At 37.2% G+C, this 20,356-nt stretch overlaps 1 protein-coding gene across 1 annotated transcript in view; it reads left to right on the top strand.

Moving 5' to 3' along the window:
- Positions 1-20,356, top strand: part of LOC101968337 (uncharacterized) — a 312,858-nt gene that overhangs the window by 8,404 nt on the left and 284,098 nt on the right. The window contains exons 4-5 of the mRNA XM_005327522.2: positions 14,069-14,155; positions 16,406-16,422. Of these exons, the coding sequence (XP_005327579.2) occupies positions 14,069-14,155; positions 16,406-16,422 (104 nt within the window). The remainder of the gene's footprint in view (positions 1-14,068; positions 14,156-16,405; positions 16,423-20,356) is intronic.

Genomic DNA, 20,356 nt, shown 5'->3' with positions numbered 1-20,356 from the left:
TGTAACCAAAAATGAATCAACTTTGAAGGAGAGAAGGTTTCAGAGCTTTTCGTCCAGGATCGCTGGGCGCTATTGCTTGGGGCCTTGCAGGACAGTGCCTCATGATGCAGGGAGTGCAGCAGAGAAGCTGCCCAGCTCATGGTGGCTGGAAGGTGGACAGAGAGAGAAGAAAGGCTGGGCTCCTGTGTCCCCTTGGAGGGCACCCCCCAGTGGCCTAACTTCTTCCCACCAGGGCCCATCCCCTGTAAAGGTTCTCCCACCTCCCAGCAGCACCACAGGCTGGTGACCACGCCTTTACCAGGTAGGCCTTTGGGGGACACTTCCGGTACAAACTCCAGCATTTCCCTTGAAGGGAAATTGATCTTCCGTGTTGGGCTGGGGTAGTTGGTGGTAAGACCCCCCAGGAGAACGGTGTGCCCTTTAGTGCAGAGCTGCCCTTCTTTACAGATTGATGTTCCATAGGGGAATTTCTTCACCAAGAATTCTTATTCCCCAGAGGAAAACCTCGAAACCTTAAGTTGTTATATATATATGTTTTTAAAAGTGGGGTACCATATGATGGTTTGGATGTGTGAGGCTCAATAAGATGGTAAGGAGAATAATCATATTTATAGTCCGTCACATGTTTGGGGAGAGATAGAGAAAGACAGTCTTAGGGTGGAAGGACATATCACAGGCAAACACTATGTAGGAGAAAGATGATGTGAGCCACTAAAGTAATTTTAAATTAGCCACCTGAAAATTTAAGAGAAGCAAATGAATTGATTTTAAGAATATTTTTGACTTAAACCTGTATTTCAAAATATTATCATTTAAACTTGTAACCAATGTCAAAAGTTACAGACATTTTATGGTTGTTTTTTTTTTTTTCACAAAGCTTTGAAATTCAGTGTGTATCTTATTACAAATCTCAGTGCAGTCTAGCTCCATTTCAAGATCTGTAATCATCCTGTGTGGGTTTAGTTTCTGAGAGACAAGAATAGGCATGGAAGACAATGATTTTTATGAATGATAGTGGCCTGATTCTGGAAAATAGAGAGAAAAGGTGTAATCCCAAAGTAGGGCAGAGTGGAAGAAATCAAAGAGGAGTTTTGGATAGAAAAATTCAGCAAATAGTTATCATCCTTACAAATCTAGTCAGATATTGATATAGGAAGGGATTATACATCTCTATTCTGGAATATATTCAATTAAAAAACATTTTATGCATCTAACCCTCCTTTGGGAGAGGCTCCAAAAATTCAATTGCAAACGAGATGTGTGATTTTATGGTCTGTGAACAAAGAAGAATATTTTACCTATGTAAATTTAGAAACTGCTAGATACTACTGAACACAATGTCTCCGGTTATTGAAACTTTAAAAAAGAACCTTTACTACATCATCTGTCAATGTGATTACTTAGACAAAATATAATAGTTATATGTTCTCCCCACAGTATTGTGAAAATTAGCTCACAAGTCATCTGATAAGTAAATAGCAGTATATTTCTCCCTTTAAGATGTTTTTTAAAGAAAAGCCTTGTAAGAAATGGCAGCATTTCAACACTATTTATTCAAATTATCTCAAGGAAATGTAACATTATAAGAGAGAGAGCAATTTATGGGGAAAATGTCTAGGAGAGAGGTTTTCTGAAAACAAACTTTTGAAAACAAAATTTTGTCAAATTTATGATATCTTGAGTCCCTTAGTATAGGGGAAAAGTAATTAGAGTAAGTACACACTGATCTTTAGAATGAGTCGAGTGGCATGATTTCCAGATCGTTTGGAAGGCCTTCATGCACCCTGGACTCCCACCTGTGCACTCCAGTGTGAAGGCAACCCGAGAAGCTTATTCATCTAGACTTTCCCAGGCTAACTGACTAGATGCTGTGGAGCTGACCCTGTAGGTTGGTACCAGTCATTTTTGCAAGGCATGATTAGGAATCAAAACACCACACCCCTTCTAGCCTACTCTGTCTTTCTATACTCACTTCTAGGTAAACTGCCATACTCAACTTCATACTCTTCTTTCAGTTCCCACTGGTCTTTCATTTTAGGCAGACAATCAGTAAAAACATTAAAGCATCCAATTTAGTAAATTCTCAGAGAATTTTCATACATGCAATGTCTCTGCATGCCTTTAGCTCTGCCTCACCCAGAACCTGTGTTTCATGGGTATACACTTCTTTTCTAATCTTAGACTCTTTAATTTTATGAATATATAACATGGTGGTATTGAAAAGGTGGTTAATGCTTGAGTTCTAAATGGGAGCAAAGTAAAATCTGGGACAGATATGAGAAGGGGCCAAGGAAAGATTTTTAGATATGAAAAAGTAGAATTACAGAAGTATATAGTAGTAGGACAGATGTTGGGTGATATGATTGCACAAGGGAAGAGTTTTCCTTTTAATTCCTTTCACTGAGGTTATTCTGAGAGTGATAGGGAAAGAAAATGGATATCATCAATTTCATGTATTATTACTTAGTCAAGCATAGCTATACTTATTAATAAAAGCAGATTTGAGGAAATGTAAGGATCATACCCTCCTTTCCCCCTGTTTTCTCCTAGGAGTTGAGGAGGATGGCGGTTTTTGTGTTTCTTGCTAGATATCAGGGGGTGGCATCTCCCAAGAAGCAGATTGGGTGTTAGCATGTGTGTGTATGTGACTGTATCCCTGGCGGTAAGCAACAGAGATGACTTCTGGCTAATTTAAACAGAAGGGTTTCATGGGCTCATAGAATAGATGGTAGGAATGGGCAAAAACCACAGTGCCTGGGAATATAGAAAATTGAAAACGAAGTAGCTCTCTCAGAGCACAAGTGGTCTGGGTTCTGATACTGTTCTGTGATGAATAATTAATTGCCAGTTGTTCTTCTCATCCTTCTTTTGCTTATCTAAAGTTCAGAGTCCTAAGTAAAAGCATTTTACAGGCAATGCTTCCATGCTTAGGCCTTTTGCCTGCATCTTGGCTTTATCATAGGACAAAAGAAATGGGTTCTGTCAAGCCCTCCTGGCTCCTGTAATTGCAGCCAGGAATCTAGAGTTGCTGGCCCTTCAAGACCATCCACAATGGGACAAGATTTTTAGATATGAAAAAACAGAATTACAGTTTATTCATTTCCCCTTAATGAGGGGAAATGAAGCAAGACATGACACAAATACACCAAACAAATGTCCCTTATGGTTCATACATATTGGATTATTTATTGATCACACCCAACTGTTAACATAAATACAACTTAAATGAAAATGGAAGTGGAATATGCGTGATTAGTAGGACATAACATAACTAATATTTTGCTTAGAATTATATACAGCACTAATAAGAATTTTTTATGTAACTGCTTTCTTCTCTTCTTTCACTGAAAAGCATATTTATTGAACATTTTCCACTTTCCAAACATTATGCCAGGTACAGGGAATATAGCTACGAATAGAACGAACATGGAAGAGGTCTAAGTTCATGAAACATAGGACGTCAGAAAAGTCACAGTGAGGGCAACTATGGGGACTAGAACTAATTCAGATTAATCTGACACTCTAGAACTAGTTATATTTTTATATAAGATTTTGGCATCTATCTTATAAACAAACAGCATTTCTTGGATTCAATGAATATTTCTAGAAGTATGAGTAAAATAAAAAAAAAGTGTGTGTGTGTGTATGTGTGTCCCATAAAATAGATTGGGCTTCACTGGTCTGAAAATCTGAAATGCTCCAAAATCCAATCCTTTTTGAGCAGTGGCATGATGCCTCAAGTGGAAAATTCTATACCTGACCTCATGTGGTGGGTTGCAGTCAAAATGCAGGCATATTAAAAGTACTGCATGAAAAAACCACCAGTTCATATGTAGAAGAGACACAAATGAGTCTCGTGCTTAGACTTGCATCTAATCCCCAAGATATCTCATTAAATATATTAAGCACATATTTCAAAATCTGAGAAAATCTGAAATCCAAAACAATTCTGGTCCCAAGCATGGTTGAAAGGGTATACTCTATAAGATAACTGGGATCCAGTTTAGTTCATTAAATTGAGCTACATGCAGCCTAGGACTAATACTATCCGAGAATTTATGAATTAAAGAGGCCTAATATAAACACACATTTTCAGTGTAAAAGCTGAGATGGAAATGTAGGTTTTCTAATACATTCAGTGATATGGTCAGTATCTTAGCAGCTGCACAGCAAAGAAGGTAAAAATCTCAAAAATACTTATTGGCCGTCAGAATAAGAAATTGCACAATATTGATTAATATTAATTAATAATAATAATAAATTTCATATTAAATTCCAACTTCACTATGTCTTGCTATCATTTGACAATCTGTATGTTGCATTTCCCTTTTAAGAAAGGCTCGGGGGGTCTTATGAGACAAGAGTACTCAGGTAAGAGATCAGACAGCTTGATCTCCTGCCAAGTATCTGGCCAAGGGCCAGAGGGGAAAGTTCATCTTGATTTCAGTTCAGTGACTGTTCACCAGTCATAGTGTCCTGTGGTCCAATCCTCAGTCATTATTCCTGAGTCTTAGGGAGAGAGCCTTGGAATTAAGACAAAGACTGACTTCAATTTTAGGGGGCCTCTTCAGCCATCACTGCTAACATGTGACACAGAGAAACAGCCTGAAGTGGGGTAGGGGAGGAGATAAGGACTTCACTTGGTAATTCTGATGGAACATGGGATGGATCGAGGCATGAGTTAAGGCCTGATCAGAACCGGAGAAGACACTGGAGAGGACATGGCAGGGTATACCATGGGTCAGTGTTAGAGGTCCCAGTGTTAGAGGTCCCTTGAATGGCCTTGGCAGCAGCTCTGGCGTGGACAAGTGGTTTCCTCATGGCTTTGTGGAGTCGAGGTGCCACCCATGTTTTCATGATGCATGTGTAGCTCCCTGTGGTTTGAAGAGCATGACCTTGAACATAGAATCCTTGACAACAGGAAGAAAATGGCAGATGATGCAGAAAAATGAGAGGGATGAGTTTTGATCGTTCCAGAATAGATGAAGGTACAAGATGCGTAATGTTTGCGTCTGTGTTGGAGAACCCTGGATCAGGTTTATAATTGTGACCTAAATGTGTCCTCATACTGGTGTGGCCATTAGAAACACACACGAACAAATATTTGTGATAAAATAACGTACCAAGAACTTGTGTTAAAAGCATAATTCAAATTGTCAGAGTGAATACGTGAATGGAACTGATTTCCCCACAGTGTACATAGCCTAGATTATTTTAGAAGTGATATTGTATAAAACTGTTTACATTGTTCTCATTTATAGCTCTTTTTCCCTTAAGATGGAAAACAGGTGTTATATAAAATTTATAGAACATTTAAAAATATTTTTTTGCTTCGGGACATTTCAACTATTATTAAGAAGACGGAAAAATATAGGAAAATCATTTGCTTTAGGTTTATTGAACTGACCTGGATTTGTGTCTTCAGATACCATGTGGCTCCTAAGTGATTTTAATCTTTTTCATTGATTTGGAAGGCTAAAAATAAACACTCAAGAAAACATCCTTCCTTTCAAAATATAGAAATATTTTATGTAGATATTAGGTGTATAAAATGTTTGGCCAATTTATAGAAATAATTGAAGTTTCCTTGCCTGTTTTTTTAACTTGTATTTTATTTTAAAATGGAACAGCCGAGTCTTAGGACAAGGTCAAACTGGAGAAAGAGCATTTTAATCAAATATTTGGATGTCAACAGAATGAAAAAAAAAACCTTCATATATTTTCTTCTTAGAAGACATTGCTAATCCATAAGTAATCAGATGAATTTGCTCAGGAACTCAACAGAAGGTCTATTTGTATTGTCTTTTTCCCTGTTTTTGTTAATATTAAAATAGAATCCATTGGTAACACTTGACCAGTTTTTGAGCAGTTATTTTTATATCATCTCTTTGGATTGATGTTAGTGAAACCCCCAGTGTATGACTTTGAAAAATAATATTTTACAAAATCTGTCATATGTAGTTGATCAAAGAAAGAATCTTTCTAAGAATCATTTTAACAGTTGAGTATATTTATTATTTGAGTTCATTGGTGACAGATGGATTCATGCATTTAAACCACTAAGTTTTTGTTCTGGTGGAATTTTTATACCTTCAAAATGAAAAGGTGAACACAAGAATTTGTGTGATGGAGAAAAAGATGCTTAAGAATTTCAGAATCATAGAATTGCTAGAAATATAGATTGTGTAGCTGATTATATAGATTGTTGTAATACAAACTCAGCTATGCCGTGAAAAATCTGAGGAAAAAAATCTTGTTTTCTGATGTATTAGTGATGTAATAAGGAGTGTCTTAGCAGCTAAACAGATTAATAAATTGTTTACCTTCATCTTCTTATATATTTGATGACTTTAAAAAAATTAAACCTTAACTTTTTTTTTTTTTTTTTGGTTATCAGAATAAGAATTTTGACTCTATTGGTGCAAGTCCACATAAATGCCAAGCTTCATTTGGCTCTGTTCCGGAGATCAATGGTTGAACTTGCACGTAAAGAAAAATTTTACAAGAAAAAATTTTTCATAACTTCAGTATTTTTTGTGTTTAGCATGGGAATTAGTTCCTTCTCTCCAAATAGTTCCACTTGGGCTTTCTTTTGGCTGCTTTTGTTTTCTGTCAAAAATAATTTAAGGAAAAATAAAATTATTCTTAGCCTTCCTCATATTAATTGGCCAAAAACCTATAAAAAATAGAAAGTCCTAAAAAAATAGAAAGTCTTTGTAAGATTAAAATTTTGTCCATAAATTGCCAGATTTGTTAGATAGGTTATTACTTTTGTCTAAACCAAATCCGGTAATACATTACTTTAATTTCTTTTGTGCTAAAGTGTGCTGCTTCCATGGAATAAAAAGAATTATTACCAGAATGAACCATTTGATGCAAAGTAGAAGTAATCCTAGATCCAAGGGGAAGACACAATTATTAGATGAATAAACATTCCCACTCCGGATTCCAGGTGTGATTGACATCCCGAGTCAAGTACTTCATAATTTGCAAGGCAATATCCCAAACTATATGCATACATTATTTACATTTAGGATACTGTTGCCTACATGCAACTTTCCATGTTTCTAGCTTTTGAACTAGAAAGGCAAAAAAACAACAACTTTGTTATCACTTTTGGAGGTCTTTTAAATATGAGGGGGGAAAAGCAATGTTTTTAATCTTAACCTTTGAATTCCCATAATTGCTTACCTACTGCAAGTGTCTTCTTGTTTGGATGTCAGGAACCTAGGGACGCTCTCCCACTCCATGGAGTCTGCGTCCAGCGGAGCACTGGATGCCTGGTGCCTTGGGGGACTGCAGGATAAAGCCCTGCAGCAATTACCCGCTCAACAACACTCCAGTGGATTGCAAGTTAGAGTGCTTGGTAATTTACCACGAGGGAGCGCCTTGGGGGAAGAAAGAATATGGCTCAATTAATTAGAACTTGTTAGCAAACTTCAACTATTACCCTATTTAGATTTTCAAATCACTGATATATCAAATACCCACAAGATTTAGAAAGGAAGTAAGAATAAGCAGTTAAGACAGCTAATTTGTCCAGGACGGAACTGGTTCTTAAATGCTGTGATAGACCAATTTTCATAGATGAGCCTTTCTGTTAAGAAGAAAAGGAAAAGCAACCAGTTTCTCTTTCCCAGACTCACTGGTTTTTAACCCCATTGTTAATTGTGTGCCTTTCGTTTGGTTGCTGAGTGAAGTTAATCACTAGAGGACCACCTATAGATGCCTGGGAAAGTCTAACTATTAATGAATTAATTGTTGAAGATTATCCAGAGCTTTATTACAGGTTTTGGTTTTCTATTTATTCATCATATCTTCAAAAGGGCTATTGTTGGTTTTTAGAAAAGTTCATTTTTTTTTACATAATTATCTGGTTGCTAATCAAGATACTTCCAAGTTATATCTTCTCTGCTCTATAAGGTTTTCAGCCAAATCTCTAATGTTTTTGTGGCAGAGAATCCTATTGTCTTCAAGTAATAATTATACAACATGCAATTTTTTCAGTAACTTTAGCTCACATTTTCTTATTTTTGACATAATTGTATTAGCCAAGATATCTAAGAGTGTGTTGTGTAATAGTATTGATAGTAGACATTCACGTTGTTATTTGTGATTTTTGTCTGTAGGTTTTTTTCTTTCTTTTTTATTGTCATCATTGTTGTTTTTTATATGTACTATAATGAGGTGTTGGTAACATTTTTATTAAGGCAAGAAATTTTTTATGACTTTAGTTTCCTTTCATTTAAAAATGTGTGTACATCCCCCTTTTAAAAAAATAGCTGAGTGGATTTAATATGATAGAGCATGTTTGAGTTTGATGTAGTTCTCAGTACCTATGTCCAATACAATTTTCATATATTTATGTTACCTGTTTAGACTTATGGACATTTAAAATTCAATTTTTTGTTTCTTTTTTTTAAAAAAATCAGGGATTAAACCTTCAGTGCTTAAGCATTAAGCCACATCCCCATCCCTTTTTATATTTTATTTTGAGACAAGGTTTCTCTAAGTTGCTTACAGCCTCACCAAGTTGCTGAGACTGGCTTCTAACTTGTGATCTCCTGTCTCATCCTCCTGAGTCACTGGGATTATAGGCGTGTACCACTGGGCCCAGCTAAACTTGAAATCTTTATATTAAGTTTTCAAAGTGAGAAAAATATGATGCTTTCTCAAATTTATTTATAAAGTTTGTAAGAATCAAGTTTCATATTCATTTTCTAGGCTTGATTTCTTTTAAAGGAATAATGTTTAGAAAATATCTTATGTTGTAAAATATTGGTGCATGGCTTTCATCATAGAATATAAAATGGGTTTAGTTGGTTGTTTAGTTCACATGTAGGCTGTGCATTTAATTGATAGTATATGATAGGAAATATGGTGCTTGGGAATGAAACACTGATCTATAGCAGGTGGATTCACAGGAAAAGGACAAGGATTTGGCCAATAAAACCCTCCTGGGGAGCGAATAGATGCCTTCAGATTTTTCCTTCCTCTCAAGTTCACGTAGCTGATTTGAAAGGAAGTGATTGCCTCATTGAGTCAAGACACTTGGATGATTTGTACTAACCTTCCTCTGGGGGGCAATTTTATCCTCACACTTACGGCCTCCACAGACCTGCTTGGGTGCCCACCAGAGGGTTTCCTGACCAAAGTTCATGGACGATGTAATTTAAGTAAAAGGCCCGTTTATGCTCTGTGCTGTTCCGAGTTAAGTGATAGGAAAACCTGAGCTTGTGTGCAAGGGCAGAAGGCAAGTGCATGTGTTTTCCACCCCTGCTTTGGAAGGAAATAGCACAAGAACTATATAGACGGATGCTGATTCTAAACACTGCACAGCTAACAGAGAGAGTGAAGAGTCATGCTGGGAAGGATTCCCTGGCTTGCTGGTTTAGGTGTCACACCCAGTGGCTTCAGGGTAGAATCACACCTCCACCTGTGTACGTGTGTGTTTGCATAAACGTCATATTGTCGTCTGAAGATCGCAAAGAGTTAAACATCAGTCATGTTAAAACCCTATTGCATTTGTACTACTCGGTGCCCTACTTTGTATTCCTCAGTGGGTCTGTTGATTTTCCTGTGAGATGATTTTGGATATATCCAAAAGCACACTTGGAGTGATTAGGACACTTTTAGGATTTATCCTATTAGCATCAAGCTTCTGGTAATATGTACCCTTTCCTAAAACCATCCTGCCTTATTAAATCCTGATACTACCCAATGAAATATGAGGACAAGGATATGGTGTTCAGACAGAGACACTGGCTTCCAAATTTATAACAGACTCTGTGGGGTTTGTATCCTCAAATTGCCTGCCGTGTAAAATTTTTGGCTTCTTAGGGCAAGATATACTCATGGAAAGGGATAATCGTTTAAATTTTAAATTAAAAAAATTTAAATCATTCCATTTTTATTCTTATCTGTTTCTCGGACTGATTTGTATTATTGCAAGCAATTGGCAAAATAGTAAGTTACAAATAACGAATAGTAAAAAATACAGTATGCTTTATCAACTCACATGTGGTTTGAGAGCATGGTGATTTAATCCTGAGTGGCACCCTGTATTTGAAGGCATGTGTACCCCACACCTTCCTGGGGGCCTGATGGTTTATGTCTGACTCTATTGAAAAAAACTATAAAACATGCACTTATATTGTATTTACTCTCCTGCTCATAAAACTCTGTAAAGGAAGGGGTTTTTGAGTATTTCATTTTACTGACTTAGTCACATAATAAGCACTCAATAAATAAAATAATGAATTGAAAGAATGAATGGATGGATACAATTCATCAGGTCTGCACAAGCTAACAATCAACAGGGATGTACTAATAATTTGCACAAAAGCTTTAGTGAAGCTTGATACTGGGACTGGTAAAGAATTTGGATCCCTTTACTTTACTAAAATATAAATTTAGGAGGTTGAGAAATATTGAGGGATATCGCTAACAAAATGTGCTTCCCACCTCCATATGCCTCCGTGCCTTTCCCTGGCCAATCCTCCTCTGGATGTTTGACTTGGCTAGTTTCTCATCACACATTCTGAGTTCAGATAGAATCTAGGAAGTCTTCTTTGAAGCCCCGTGTGTTATAGTTAAATGCTATAATTGTTGTAATGTATTATTTTAGGAATAATAATAAGGAAAAAAAGAAAGGTTGGTACATGTTTGGAAAAGATGCAAGTTTTTTTTTTGTTGTTGTTCTGTATTTTTTTGGTCCATGGATAGGTGCTCCCACAGAACTCTGTCTTTACCACAGTATGAAGTCATACTGGAGTGTGCAGGTGTAGTCGTCTTGTTCTGTCAGTAGGCTGTGCTCTATAGGCAGGGGTCAGAGTGTTTTTGTCTTTTTGTTTTTTAAATAAGGACAGAGTAAAGAGGAGTGGAGGAAGAGGTCCTAAGAAGAGAAGGGAGGCAGAATAGAAAGAAGAGGAATCAAAGGTGATCAAAGGGTGTATTTTGCTTCTCATTTTAATCAAGAAAGAGCATCTAGCCAGTGAAAGGATTTGGGTATTACATAGGTTTCAGAGACAGGTCTATTAAATCAATGAATTCACGTCTGCACTCCAGGCTCTGTGAGAGACTGGGAGGGTGCCACAGTGAGCAGGAAATGATGTCGTTATCCTCACAGAGCTTGTATTTTAACAGACAGTGAGCAAGTACGATACAACATACACACCAAAGATATGCCTGTAAAATGTAAAAGAAAATATATGTACATTATAAAACATAGGAATTCTATATGTATATACTATAACATAGAACTTGGGGATGTTTAAAGGGGAATCAGTGCGAGGAGTATCAAGAACTGTTCAAAAAAGCTCTGAATTCTTTCCTTGTAAAATGCTAGATGCATTATCCCAGAACGGGAAATACAAATTGGATCTCTCCATGAGGGACATTTATGACTTACACATGTTCATCAACCCTCACAGAATGCAGAAGGTGCAACTTGTGTAGACCTTAAGGATTTTCCTCTCCCAGTTGTGTGTGCAAGCATAGAACCCCAAAGAGAGACTTAGCAGTTTGGACAGCTCCCAGTGCACAGAGCTCCGTCAAGTACATCTGGGCAAGATCCCAATGTCTCAGCTGAAAAAAAGGATGAAAAGGATTTGAGAGCCTAAAAACCAAGTACAGTCATCCCTCAGTATCCAAGGGGGATTGGTTCCAGAATCTTCTCCCACATACCAAGATCCATGGATGCTCAGGTCCTTCAGGTAAAATATGCAGTACTTCCGTGGAACCTCTACACAGCCTCCCGTATACTTTCAATCATCACTAGATTTTTTTTTTAAAATACCGAATACAAATAAGTACTATGTAAATTGATGTATTATTCAGGCAATAATGACAAGAAAAGGAACACTTACACATGTTCAGCCCAGATGCAAGATTTCGTTCTAAATATTTTTAAAAAAACAATTTGTTTTAAATTTTTTAATTTGTTCTAATTCGTTATACATGACAACAGAACAACAGAATGCATTTTGACACATTGTGCATGAATAGAACACAACTTCTTCCTCTGTCTGTACATGGTGCGGAGTCATACTGGTGGTGTAATCATACATGTATATAGAGTAATAATATCTGTCTCATTCCACTGTCCTTCCCCTCCCCTCACTCCCCTTTGCACTATCCAAAGTTCCTTCATACTTTCCCATCCCCCCCACCCTAATTTTGGATCAGCACCGGCTTATCAGAGAAAACATTAGGCCTGTGGATTTTGGTTGAGTCCACAGGTACAGAATCTATAAATACAGAGAACTGACTATACAATTTTTGAAACTTTTAGTTAAGAATGACTTAACTTGGGCTGGGTTGTGGCTCAGTGGTATAGCACTTGTCTAGCGTGAGCGAGGCACTGGGTTCAATTCTCAGCACCACATCTAAATAAGTGAATAAAACAAAGGTCCATCAACATCTAAAAAAGAAATTTTAAAAAGAGAAAGACTTGACTTTATCTCACTTTCCAGAGTCTTGGTTATCTTGGTATTATTTGCTGGTCAGTATTTTAGTGGGCAAAGAATTTGAGCTTTGTATTGAATTGGGGAAACTTCCAGCATTCGGATACCAGCAGATGACTGAGACTGAGATGCCAATATAATAAAGACTATACCCCCATCTCTGCTTTGTTAGAGGTGAATTATTTTCCCAGCATATGGAAGAGTAGACTTAGAGCATCACAGTGCTCTGTGGCAGAAGAAAACACACACACACACACACACACACACACACACACACACATTTACAGCAAATGAGGTAGAATGGCTCAGATTACATATCACCAAGATTCACACCAGCCTAATAGTTGTTGACAGATAAAGTAACAAAAGTGAAACTCATTTATTTTTTTTTCTTTACTGAAAAGTCAAAGTAAAGCAGATTTTCAGTTCTCATAATACTGTATCGACAGAACAGAGATTCACAGCAAAAATGTGCCAGTCCTGAAGTAGACATTAAAGTTAGGCTCATGTCAAATTTTCCCTTGACCTTGGAAAAGGAGCTGCTGTTCAGTTTAATTTGATCCTAAAATAAATATACTTGGTACACCGCCCTGTACCTGGTACGTATTCACCTTTCACTGTGAACTACATTCTCAAAGTTTGCCGTTTTCTTTCTACGGGGCTTTATTTTGCAGTGTTGAAGGCCACTGGAATTATTGTCAGAGTGGATTACGTTTCGCGGAATGCAAATTAGTAGCAACAGACATATACATTTCAGTCTGCAGGAAGAATGAAAGTAGATTCAGAAAATTGATAGCAGACCTTTCTCTCTCTGACAAAGTCAAACCTGATGCTACGGTTTGGCTATTGAGATCAGGAGGGAGTGAATGGAAATGTGAAGTGAGAAATTTGGGGTGGTGGTGTTGAGATTGCTGATGTGTGGTGAGTATAACTCCTGACTAAATCATTTGTACCTCCCCTTCATGTTCCTTAAGTTGACATTAACGAGACCTGAAGCAGGCCTCTCTTTTTTCTTTTTCTTTGCCTCTCTCTCTCCTTTTCTCCCTCCTCTACCCACTCACCCTTCCATCTACCCTCCCTTCCTTCCTTCCCTCCATTTTATTTATTCTCTTTTTTTTTTTTCTCCCAACCATCAACATGGAAATTTTGTTACTGGTTCTAACAATGATCACACTAGTAAGATGGCTACAGAAATGTGGCCACATAACATGTGAAAGACCAGTCCATAAACAGAATCATGAGTGGACTCTACACAAAATTATAATCTTCCAAAAGTCCATTTCTTGAGTATATCCTAAAAATAATTTAGCTGAAGTTTATTATTATTATTATTATTCTAAAGTCTGCATTTGGTCATTTTCTCATTAACTTTTTAGCAACGGAAAGATAGCATGAACTTGTTTCTTGAATTACCTTTTCTGACCTTTTGCAAGATGATAATTATAAAAAAAAAAAAGAGAGAGGCCTGGAAAACTTGTAAAAAAAAAATTAAGCTTGTAAAGTTGCTAAAATGGTCCTTCTGTGCTGGTGTCGATTTCAAAATTAACATTTTGGTTCATGTGCTTCTAATAATCACTGACCCTTACCTCATGTACTTTCCACAGGAAATGAATACGGCAGAAATTACTTTGACCCACTGATGGATGAGGAAATAAACCCAAGGCAGTGTGGGATGGAGGTCAGCAGAGAGGGTGAGCTAGAATTAAGTATGTAATTTTTGTGCCAGAATATTCTTTTCCATTCATGAAAATGAGGTGACAGAGATCACACATGCAGTTCCATTTAGATTTTTTTTTGCAGCTTACAATTTAAGTGGTAAGTTTTAACCACTGACGACATGATGGGCAGCGAAGGTAATTTTTGATCAAGGACAGCAAGCTGGTCAGATGAAAGAAGCAGCAATCTGCTTTCATCTTAGGCTACTGTGAGTAGTCCGGTGCCGTTAGAAGGCCCGCATAATGCATCCAAGGGACAGCATCCCTGTGCCAACGCCTTTCTGCTCTCTGAATTTAAAATGAGCATTCTGTGGCAGGGTGCACCTGGCACATGAGATTTCCGTACCCTGCAACTCTTCCCCTCACTGAATGCTTGAAATCACCACCTAACTTTTGAACTACAGAGGTGCAGAGGTGTGATGATTTCCCCTTGTGCAATCTGAAATCTAGTTGTAGTTATACATTAACAATTCCAAATAGCTCTGCAGGTGCATACCACTCTACAGTTCTCTAGTTTTTAAAGCACTCTAAGGTTTCCAAAAATAATTGATGAAATGATGACAGTCACAAAGTTCATGAGAGTCATTCACAATCCAGAACATGATATATATAGATATTTTTTAACTAGGAACCAGTCATTAAATCTGTACTTCTTTATGGAAAGATTGAGCTAAATTCTCACAAATAAAAGAATTGAAATATAGTGCAAAGATTATGTTATGAGATAGCTGTCAATAAACAAATTTATTTTTAAATGATGCAGAGGCCACAGATTTTGCCAAAAGCTGCATATACAAGATGAAATGAGAGTCTTGGCGTCAGTTTTTGCCAATAGTTGAAAACTAAAGGTGGATTTGAAAATAGAGAATCTCAACCTCATATTTGTCCAAACACATTTGAGGAGTGAGAGACATCCCTGTGACTTTGGGGGTGGGGTGAGGTTTCAACTGAATTAACAGTTGAAGTCTGTTTTAAATCTCCTAGAGATCACAATATAGAGATATATTTGGTGGAACTTTTGTAAAGCAAGAGCTCCCTAATTTAGGGAAAACAGTAAGATGTGTTGAATGGCAGTCAGGTAAGTCTCATAAGACAAAATACAATTTGAGTATCCCTTATTCCAAAATGCTAGAGATCAAAAGTATTTTGAATTTCAGATTATTTTTTCCAGATTTTGGAATATTTACATATACCTCATGAGATAGATTGTGGAGAGGACCCAGTCTAAACATGGAATCCACTTATGCTTCATATATACTCTATACACGTAGCCTGAAAGTAATTTATACAATTTGCACATGGAAGTCTCATGGTATGGGATTTTCCACTTGGACATCCAAACCTATGGAACATTTACAATTTGGGATTTTTGGATTAGGGATGCTCAGTTTGAATTGTTGGTCACTGTATCCCCTTCTTACACCACATAGATTGCCAACTCTTGTTGTATGTGATCATCATCACCTAGAGTGTCATTATGCAGGTGTGGCTGTATTTTCCCACCTTCTATCTGGTGCCTTCCATTTGCTCACCATGTTCTAGCCACACTGTCTTCTCTTTGTTCTTCCTATGCATGGAGCTCCCTTTCCTTTTCCAGAAACCTATGTGCTGGGACAGCCTCCTTCCTGCCTCCTCTGCTCAATATCCTGTCTTCTCAAAGGCTTATCTGAAATGTCAGTTCTCAACTCCCTTGACCATCACGTGATTTCCACTCTACACCTCTTTTAGAGAGCTTATACAAGGGTCAGCAAGCTTTGTATTGGCACAATTACCTGTAAAATGTGTTTCTTCTCTGCTAAACTACCTGCTGGATGCACACAGGGCACAGACAATGTCTACTTTGTTCATCAGTGAATTCTTAGAGCCTAGCTCAGCCTGGAGCATGCGCTTGGTAAATATTTGTTGAACTAGTGAATAAGTCAATAAATTTAACTTGGCTTCATGTCTGACGTGTATCAGGTCTTCTGTAACCTTAGTGATTATTACTCTCTGATTGCTCAGGCACTGTCTTGGGTTGGATATAGTAAGTGACGGACCAACACAAACCCTCAAAGTGGACACCATTATTCTTATTTTTAAGATGGAGAAATAAATCCTGTGATATTTAGTATCTTTCCTAAAATCACAGGGACCTGAAAAGTGTGGTTTGGAATTCAGATTCTTACCTATCTTGGACATAGTTGTCTTTTCCCTAGGAGATGTGCTTAACTTTTGAAGGAGGGGGAGAAGGTCAATCAGAACTGGTGAATCTGAATTTGAAGGTGTCATTGTCTTGCTTTTACTGTTAGGTAACCCCTCTGATGCTCTAGGAATGAGTGTCATTGGGACACCATTCATAGGGGGCTGCTACCCAGCTGGGCTACTTGGAAAACCAGAAACTTGACAGTAATTGTGGGTTCTGTTCCACTTATTTGGGTCACCCAAAAGTTGTTTATCACTGTCAGTTCATGAAGACAAAAATATTGGTTCAGGATGACAGAAGCCGAACTATTGAAAAATTCTGCACTTGTACGATTACTAAATAGTTAACAACAAACAAGCAAATAAATGAGCAAATCAATGGAGGTGCTGCCCCTTGTGGAATGTCTATCATTTGTCAGGCCTGGGTGTCATGCTTGTTATCTTGGTAACCTTCACAACCATCCTATTGCATGGGGCAAGATTAAAGCTGAGAGACTCTAACAAACTTTCCTAGGTTTATAGAGCTACATAGTGGTGCAGAGATCTGGATGCAGGTTTGACCTTTACCAAACGAGGCTTGTGAAGATGGAGTCTCTCGGTTAATCCCACTGGGATTTTTACCATTTCTGCAGAGAGTTCCTCCTCTTTGCTTCCGGGGTTGCTCCTTGTTAACTTCAGAATGGAAACCTTTTTATGAGCAATACATAAACTTTGTAAGTTTTGTATCCCACTAAGAGTTACAAAGGCTCAGGTGATGCTGGAATAGAAGCAGCTTTTCTACTGCACAATGTAATCCAGGATGGTCCCTCTCCCTCTCCCCCAGTGCTGGAGGTGGTAGGAGGTCTCTAATGGCTCTTGGCAAGAGGACGATGTATAGATCAATGGGCACTTGAAAAGGCCATCTAGAGCAGACAGTGAGCCGAAGATGCTGACTTCAGAGGTGTTCGTATGTCACACTTTCACACAGTGTCACACTGCTGTCCCAGTAGTAACCTCAGCCTTCCGGTCTTGTGTCCCAGTCTCTGAGCATAGACTAGAGTGGATCCCAGAGGGCGCTTCTAGAATACTTGACCAAGTTTTAGATGTAAGTTGCAGAATTAACTACCATCATCAGTATTGGCCTACACGTGACAGATAAGAGAAATTCACAAGCCATATTTAAAGGAGCATAATGAAAGTGCAAGCACAGTTCAGTTGCTTACCTGGGAAGGGAAACATGTTGGGTGATTGATGTATGTATTGGTGTTCTAATTCTGAGACTGGGATGGTTATGCAACTCACATTCTTTGTTTGGTTGTATCTAGAGGTCTAAATTAATATCTATATGACTTTTTTTTCCCCTGTGCTAGAGATTGAACTCAGGACCTCTAGCATACAAGGCAAGTTCTCAATTGAGCTATACCTCTAGCTTTCAACAAACTTTAAAATCTTCTTCTGGATCTATAATTTTATAATGAGGTCTTTGTTTTATTATTGTTTGCAGGGGGTAGATACTATCATGGCTTGTTGCTTTAAATTCACAAAAGAACTAAGTATCCTGGATTCTTTTTGTATATGCTATTGCAAGACAATTACATATATAAAAGAATACAAGACCACCAAAGTTTGTTGTTTCTTACATACACATAGTAAAATGTATACTGTATAGAGAATGGCTGATGAAAAACATAACATTTACTTTGATCAAACATTTAGATATTCTATTGTACGATTTGACAAACCATAATGACTTGTTCAGAAATGATTCTTGAGTAATAGATGTCATAATCCATTGAATATGAGGTTCATTTTATTGGAGAAGTATTCTATTATACACGCTTGGCAATATACATTTAAAAATCATTGTTCCAATTACCATCAATTTACAAAAGATTCTTTTTCAGAACAAGGGAGCATATTGAGTAGAATTTGAGTCTATGACCCATGGAATAACTAAATAGCCATGATGATTAATAATTTATTTTTGTAATTACATCTGCATATCTATAAATTAGCTGATGAGAAATTTATCACATCTTTGTTCTTTTAACACCCCTACAAGGTGATGAGAGAACTCTCTATAATCGATTAATGGAACTGTTTGATGACAGTAGACAAAGAGAATTCCAAGGTAAGAGACCAATTATTTTTAATCTTTTATATTAATATTAGTTGTAAATTGATTGACATGGTTCCTTACAAATGCTAACCTGTCTTTTCTATATTTAACAGTTCAGTGATGATCTGTCTGTGCTTTTGATGGTTACAAATATTCAAATGAAGTTAAAGTTTTGGGGAAAATTAATTATGATGCAATTTCCTACAATTGCATGCAATTTGTAAGTCCAAATGGCAAAAATGATTTAAGACTTACTATTGCAGGATCCTATAGGGGAATGTGCATATTTGGAGTCACTAATTTATGAAGCTATATGATGTTCTTTGGAAAGACTCTGTCTTTGCTTTTAAACAGGTGCTATAGAGTGATGGGAGGTAAATAGTGTATTGTTCCCAACACAATAGAGGGGAATTCATATTTCTAAATGTTAGGTTCTTCATGATTATTATATGTATTCAACTAGAAATATAAAGGTCATTCTTTAAAAACTAAGTTTTAAATCCTTATTTTAACACACATAAATTTGTGTCAGATCCTATAGTGTAAGTTTTTAAACAAAGCATTGAATGAAAGTTGCCCTCTATGCATGGGGTTGAATTCATGGAGAATCCTTCTATTTTTTTCACAGTGTGTGCTTAGTTCTCAGGAATCATTTGTTCTTCCTCATTAAAAAACTTCTTAAAGCCCATAAGAGAAGGGGCTGGTCGTGATTAATGCTATAATAGTTATCGGTGCTTAACTCTGTTGACTTTATGCTTGGGATTCATCATTTACTAGCTGTGTGACCTCGAATCAATTTATTAAGCTTTCTTTTCCTTTTCTGCCAGATGGACATATAATCCCTGCCACATGGAGTAGCTGTGAAGATTAAAATATTAATTAATACCTGAGCAGATTTGAAAACCACACACCTAGAATAATAAAGTTGCTGTCAATGACGATGATGAAAATGTCAATATTAGTTAAATATTTGAGTGCTTTCTAAGTGCCTGGCACTCTCTTAAACACTGTTGGAAATACAGTAAATAGTAACTTAATTTAAACCTCATAACAACTCTATAGATTAATCCCTATTTATAGAATACTAACCTCCCTGAATGTGATTCCTGCCTGGGTATACCTTCCCTTTTCCGGTACAAATTTGTATAGCTTGTCTTTTATTTCTTTCCACATGAATAAATGAAGTGAACTCAATTTTTAATTCAGCTTTATATATATTTTGAGGGATTCCAAATTCAAATGGTATACTAAGATCTTCTAGAGAAGCAGATATAGTAGAATTCAGGGCGGGGGGATGGGGTTGTTTATAAAAATTGATTCACACACAGTGGGGACTGGCAAGTCTCTAAGTCTTAGGGAAGACTGGCATCCTGGAGCATCAGGAAGTGTTGATACTGCTGTCTTTAGACCAAAATCTGCAAGGCAGCCCAGCAGATTGGAAACTCAAGCAGGGTTTCCACACTATGGTCTGGAAACCAAATTCCTGCTTCTTTAGGAAGCCTCAGTCTTTAATTTCAGACCCTCAACTGACTGATTGAGGCTCACATATATTATGAAAAGCAATCTGCTTTATTCAGAGTCTACTGGTTTAAATATTGATCACATCTAAAATATGTCTTCACGCTCGAATGTGATCTGGTGTCTACCAAACAACTGGGCATGATAGCCTGGTCAAGCTGGAACTTAAAGCATCACAAATAGTTCTGCAGAAGCCAGCGCTCTTATGGTTCGTGTCCTTTCTGAGTCAGTGAATGTATGTGGATTGCCTTATTGTGCTGGGCGTTCAGTTGGGAACTTTTATGCCTAGTTTTTCCTTTCCATACTGACAGCTCTTTCTGCTTGGATCCTTTGAAACCGCCCAAGTCATGTATTTATCAATTGTAATGATAAGTCTTCTA

Source organism: Ictidomys tridecemlineatus, chromosome 8 (genome assembly GCF_052094955.1).
Source record: "Ictidomys tridecemlineatus isolate mIctTri1 chromosome 8, mIctTri1.hap1, whole genome shotgun sequence".
Classification (NCBI taxonomy): domain Eukaryota; kingdom Metazoa; phylum Chordata; class Mammalia; order Rodentia; family Sciuridae; genus Ictidomys; species Ictidomys tridecemlineatus.
The sequence above is the reverse complement of the archived record's forward strand: the minus strand, read 5'-3'. Positions and strand labels throughout refer to the sequence as shown.